General features: G+C 34.1%; 1 protein-coding gene across 2 annotated transcripts in view; it reads right to left on the bottom strand.

The window, feature by feature from the left end:
* The window catches only part of LOC115245844 (heterogeneous nuclear ribonucleoprotein L), a 149,643-nt gene that overhangs the window by 46,092 nt on the left and 96,813 nt on the right, over positions 1-6,738 (bottom strand). For both annotated transcript variants that reach the window (XM_029824336.1, XM_029824338.1), the window contains exon 6: positions 4,088-4,151. In XM_029824336.1, coding sequence (XP_029680196.1) covers positions 4,088-4,151 — 64 coding nt within the window. The remainder of the gene's footprint in view (positions 1-4,087; positions 4,152-6,738) is intronic.

Below are 6,738 nucleotides of genomic sequence, written 5' to 3'. Positions count from 1 at the left end.
AGAGCGGCGGGGGGGGGGGGGGGGGGGGATTGATCGCGGTGTCCGGCCGAACGCTATTTCTGCATTTATAATTGAGTAGACGACACACGCAGTAGATTAATCGCGAGTCTTAATCGCCCGGAGAATCGCAAAGATGGAAGCGTGTCATTGTTGCACAATATGTTGTGTGCTCTTTCTTAGGTAATCGGTTGATTAAAATAACAAAGATGAGTTAAATCGGTTCATTTTAAGCTCTCGGTCGAGATATTTGTGGTAACGCGATCGCTGCTTTATTCTTTTTATCGAGAGGTAATAATTTGATCAGGGACGATTGATAAGAATATATGACAACTTTCTTTCATTCATTTAGACGCTTTGTAGATCATTCATGTCAAAGTAGATTCAAATTTGAATATTCAAGAGCTATCTATTATCTATTGTAAATGAAATTAAAATAGATAATAAAAAGATGGCTGAATGTATTGATATCAGATTTATATATATACAATATATATATATATATTAATTATCCTTCAAAATTTGATTTAAATTCACGATAAATGATTCAACCGGCGACGTTTGGATCGATAGAGTCCAAGATGCCGTTCATCTCGGACGAGTAAAAATTGTGCGACCGCTTTTCTTCGCGGAAATTCAGGTTGCGGTTGTAACTGGGCGATATAGCCTATAGATTTAATGAAACTTTCATCCGAGATGCGGATGCAAGGATGGAAAGGTTAGGCGTACAGCAATCGACCTGACCTATCTCCGATGTAATTAGTTCAACAGACAGGTTTGTCGACGCCATTCTCGTGGGGGTTTCGTAATCAAGTTTCTTCCAGTGATAACAAAGCATTTTCTATCGAGAAATTGATCCAGCAATAGTTACCGTATTATTTTATCTCGCCGTTCGAATAGATAGATATATCGGAAATGCATTTGACAGATTAATCTAATTTTTACAAATTTATTCTAGAATTAAACGATACAAAATACATTATACGAAAGAAAAGCTTATAATTTTTTGATAAAAGAACTTTTTTTTCTTATAGAAAATAAATATTTAATTTAATTATCTTAAAATTTTAATTAAAATTTTATATTATCTTAAAATCTCTTTCTCTCTCTCTCTATCTCTGATTATTATTAAAATCTAATGTTAAATATAAAATTAGATTTAAAATTAGAGAAAAATTTTACTTAAACTAAATGGAAAAATTAATATTTATTAATATTAAACTCGAATTAATCTTTACATGCAAAGTAAAAATACTTTAACACACACTTAATCCTTCTTTCAATTATTTTAAATGTTATTGCAATTAATTTTTTTTTAGTGCTAACTCAGTTTTGTAAATTCTAGATAAAAAGGCAATTTAGAAGCTTTTTAATTTTATGGGATTGACTGTAATAGAGGAGAGGGACATAGCCAATATAATGAAAGATGTCCTTCTAGGATCAAGCTCTTAGTAAACGAATACCGTCGTTATGTCCGAAAACGACGCCAATTAGTGCGGAAATGCGTCTACAAGAACCTGGAGAGATTTCGTGCAGTCGAAAGGGCATGCCGTCGATGGCGCCTGCGAGTGACGGAACGTCAAGCCGCTATAATTGGGTCGAATTCCTTGAGTACCTCGTTCGCTCGTCGTTCCACCGAAATTCTGTTTAAGGCTTGTACCTGGCACGCGATTTCTGGCAATTGCTTGCCGTTAATTGCTCCTTGCAGCACTATGGAGATCAATACGTGCGGATTCACGCGTATTAGTTAATTGTCGAATTCGCCACAAACTTTCTCTCTTCGTGTTTCAAACAGCTATTGCCGGTTTAAATATTGCTCGACGATCTCTTAGCATTAATCCCTAAATGTGCAAGTTGCATGCGTTAGCGGTATCAGCGTGACCCAAACTTTTCTGAGGTTAATGTTTTTCCAAAATGAAAAATGATGATATATTTTTAGAAATATTATACTCATTAGCAAAAATTCAATTTTTTTATTACATTCTTGGCACACACGGCCTTAATTTCTTTAATAAATTAAAAAATTAAAGTTCATATGTAAATTAATGTAATTAAAATTTAATTTATTAATAAAATATTAAAATCGCTTATTTGTTATTATCGTAAAACTTGCATTTTGTTAGTGTTTTCATAAACAAGAATTATTATATTATCGCAATACAGAAAATTAATATAAAACTGTTCTGTGTTGTAATTTTGTTTCCTTTTTTCAATTTCAATGGCAAATTTTTCGTTTCTTCAGTTTACTCGCAAAAATATAAACTCGCGTCGCTAGATTATCTTAGCGTAATTGCCATTTAACGCTCCAATTCGTGCAACGAAACCGCAGCAGCCCGGCGCGTAAGGCAATTATCTCGAAAATGGCGTTAATTCTCCGGGTCGAGCGCGGCGTTCGCACGTGGCGTTAGTAATCATCATTAACCGGTAGAAAGAAACGCGGTAATTAATGTCGCAGGATAACTCGAAATAATTTATGCGTCATGACCAAGCGACGTTGAGCCACTAAAATGGCCAGTCTTTTGCGCACACGAAAGGTATGTTACATTCGCACCTTTAGCATGCGATTTAATCTTTGGTCAAGAGAATTGATTTGCAAAAATAATTCGACAGCATGGGTTCCCAGCTTCGTTTCGCTTTTTGTTATGTACTTTCTCATAAGATTGGAATAGATAGTCAGGACGGGGATAGGATCGGTTTCGCGAACAATCTCGCGAACATAAGTTGCAGGCAATGGGAAATTAACTGAAATATATTACGTTAAATATAAGCCGTTGTGGGCATTGAAATAAAATCTAATTACTTTATAGATGCATTTTACATTTCACGCAAAATGCAGAAGTGATGCAATTACGTGCGATACGAACTCATAATTTTAAAAATATTGTCAGTCATAAGAGATTCGCGTGTTCGTTTTATCACGTGAAATTCATTTAATATTTTTGTAACATGATATGTCTTGATTATACATATATATATATATATATATATATATATATATATATATATATTTTATGATACATCTAAACTCTCTTGTGTGCAACATTCGTCGATTCAAAAAATTCATACGTTTCTCGTTGGGTGGTCCGAATCATTACGCATTTTCATATTCTTACGCTCTCTCGTATTTCAGAGTGAATAGATCTATCGGATTCTGTGGTATGTGAATGTTCGCGACGAATTCATGCGTATGACGGTCGGGCGAATTTCAAGCTCGAGGATCGTTCCCACCGCGCCATGGTTGCGGTTTTGGAATCGGATTTTCATTTTGAAAATCATCGGATTTCAACGGATTTACGTCAATAATACAATACGCGACTCTTTAATTCTTTTTCACGCAATAAAAATTTAAAAGAATCAATATTTATAAAAAGATACACTGCTGTTGAAAAAAAGAACTGTGTCATGGTCAATTACATGATAAATCATTTGTGAAATTATTTATATAAACAACAGAAATGCAAAGAGATCATTTTCTTTTATGATTTCTCTTAATATAAATATTACTTTTTTAGTATTATTAAAAAAAAAAAATATTTCATTCCATACATATGTGAAGGAGAAATACTATGCTTTAGCGAAACCTTTTTGAACTGTCGTTTAATCCAATTAGGTTTTCCGCATCATGTGCAACGAAGTACAGAAACGACACGAATGGAGAACCGAAAAAGGGGAGAAATCGCGATATGCTCATCGGGAACGATCCTCCATGTGCACGTACGCGACAAGAGTCGCCAATTGGATCAAATTTTGCAAGAAGAAGTAAATTGAATATAGTTGGCCTCTTTCTGTAAAATATAATCTAATTGACGATCTCGATACAAGAATCAAGCAAGCCCATCTCTTTCGACGAATAAATTTAGTATTCATTATTCATATTTGCAAGAATCTAGATATGTCACTATTTTATTCGCATCAGTTTTTATCGAAATAGCAGGCTTGTCCGATTCTACATTTTCATGCTTCCAATTGCTGAAACGCATGTCGAGAGACGCGGGGAATGTAATGTTATGAAGTTACACGTACATAACACCGATAGAAAGAAATAAAAGAAGAACTGAGGGAGATGAAAGAGAGAAAAAAGAGAACTCACCCAGTGTCGGGGTTGTGTAGTCCCAGCTCTCGGCGTCGTTCTTGTAGACGTTGAGCTTTGTCGGCTGGAAAAGATAAGAAATTATATTTAAATGCGTTTTGAAATATCACAGTAAATTGATGCGCGAACTGTTTTTCTCTGCACGCCAGAGCAGAGAAATCGGGGGAGCAATGTCCGTAAAAAAAAAAAAAGAGATATAAAAATAAGAAGATAAATGCTAATTTAATTTTGCTTCATTGGAATATTAGTATGTTTTCCTGAAAACAATAATGTTACGATTATAGATATTGATCTTTGAGAACTTTACTCTGGCAAACATTATATTACAAATAGATACATCTAAGCGGGCGTACAACGTTGTTATCGAAATGGTTTCACATTGAGTTTCTATTGAATGCGGTCGAATGAGAAATAACTAGTTATCCATAACTCAATATCTCAATTTACAAAGGTAGTGTGTAGCGCGCCTTGCATCCTTGTCGATTACAGCAACGAATAATCCGCGCTTGTTCTCAATCATCTAATGAATACTTCGGCAAATCTCTCGGGCAGGCAAAACTAATTCGATTAGCTTAAGTGACGTAAATCCCCAAGTGTAAATAGAGAGCAACTCTCTCCGGAAAGCCTCGAGTGATTCGCTGCGAAACTCGCAGTTCCATCGAAATTAGCGTACAAGCGTAAACGATCGATCGTTTCGTCAAAAGTTTTGTCGAGGAAAAAAAGAAATTGCATAATTGCATGATACATATTCGAGAGTTGATCATAATAGCGATCCGTTATACACGTATGCGTAACTACGGGGGCACTTCTGGAGCGCTTTCCACGACCGTAAAAACGTCACGCTACAAGCTGAATAACCGCTTCAGTATATCTCGCCGTCGTCTCCCGTAATAATAATAATTCTACGAGTAAAACCTTGCAGGAAAAGTAAAGTGGTGCAGACAGAAGAGATACGGCGATCTAGCTTAGCCACGTTTTACTAACCGCGTCGAGTGGAAAAAGTTAACGCCCGCCTGCAATAAGTCGTCGCATTCCACCTCGTTGCAGGATCGACTTCATGCATTTGTGTACCTTGACTTTACAAACTGCGCAATTACATTTCTCGCTGTCATATAAGGCAATGTCAGGTGATAACGCAGTAATATTTTACGAAAGGCTGTAAAGGCTTAAACAAGTATATCTTTGCCTTCTCCACGCTTGATCAATAAATTCGTTTTCTTATTTTTAATCGATTCACATCAATCTTTGTCTCAAGGTCCAAAATTTCAGATACCTAAAAAACACGCAAGATTAAAAAAATAAATAAATTTTGTTCTTAATTTAATGCAACAAAGAGATTGAAGGAAAATGTTATAAGATTGAATATATTTAAATAAACATTTTTCTAGAAGAACTAAAGTTCCTTCGAAACACCGCTGAATAAGTTTCAAATAACGAAATGATCAGATGCTCAATGATATCAAGACTTAAATTTTTGGATATTATGATATTTTCTTTTGCATAAATTCTATATACTTTTCTAAATTTAACTAACATAAGCTGCACATTACTTTAATTCTCAAGTTCTACAATTCTTTTTCTTCTTCCATTTTTAAAATTTAGGACAGCTTAGGAGAATTGGTGCCAAGTACAGACTTAAATAAAAACCGAGAAAGCAGAGGAGACTGTGTAGTCGAAAATTTGCTCGCATGTAAAAGATCTAGACCAGGTTCTATTACAAAGATTCATCGTAAAAAATCGTTTCACATTTTCACGTTTAATAACAATAATTTTTATATAAATTTAGTTATAGGTATATAAGTTTTATATTGTGCAAATTGTATTAATTATTTCAATTTCAATTTTTAAAAAATTTGTTATATTATTTAAAAACTTTCAGGCATTGTAATTAAGTCTCATTCTTGAAATCAAATTTTATTACCTTTCTTAAATTCTCATTTTTAGATATTATTTTCCATTTTTAAATTACAAACTATTTTTAACCAGATTATCTGGTTTTCAATAATTTTGTTGTATCGCAAAAAATATTTTTATTTTTTATTTAGATTACAGATTCCATTTCCCTGCAATCGATCGGTGCGATTCATTATCCATGCACTTTCTGGGCAATCCTGCCGCAATTTACAGAGAGTTACAGAAAGAGAGAAAAATTGGCACATGTATTCAGTCAAAAAGTAGACAGCACATGATATATACACGATAATTTTTTCTATATGAAAGATTAATAATTTTTTATTTAAATATATACGCGCCAATGTGATTTATTATTTATCAGTAAAAAATCACGACTAACTATTTTTAATTAACATTATTTTTACATTATTAATACTAATCAATACGAATTTTTTCGAGGGATATATGTATATCGTTAAATTCGAGAAAGAAATCATTTGCACGTACAGGGATACTCGAAGGCCTGCGTGAGTAACATATTCTCAAAGCTCTCTCGTTTTATGCCCCGTTAAAATTTTCAGAAGCTTAGATTGCTAACTTAAGCTATTGAAGTCACTTTGAAGTTGGTAAGGGAATTATTCAACAGGATACAACCGTGATGTAGCTATTACTACCACCATCTTTTGGGTTTGTTCATTTCCTCTATGTGCATGCAATGCAGAAAACTGACTTGCATCCTCTCTCGCCTCCGGAAGAGC

Source organism: Formica exsecta, unplaced genomic scaffold (genome assembly GCF_003651465.1).
Source record: "Formica exsecta isolate Colony F162 unplaced genomic scaffold, ASM365146v1 scaffold1327, whole genome shotgun sequence".
Lineage (NCBI taxonomy): Eukaryota > Metazoa > Arthropoda > Insecta > Hymenoptera > Formicidae > Formica > Formica exsecta.
Note: the sequence above shows the minus strand (reverse complement) of the source record. Positions and strands in the feature narration are given on the sequence as shown.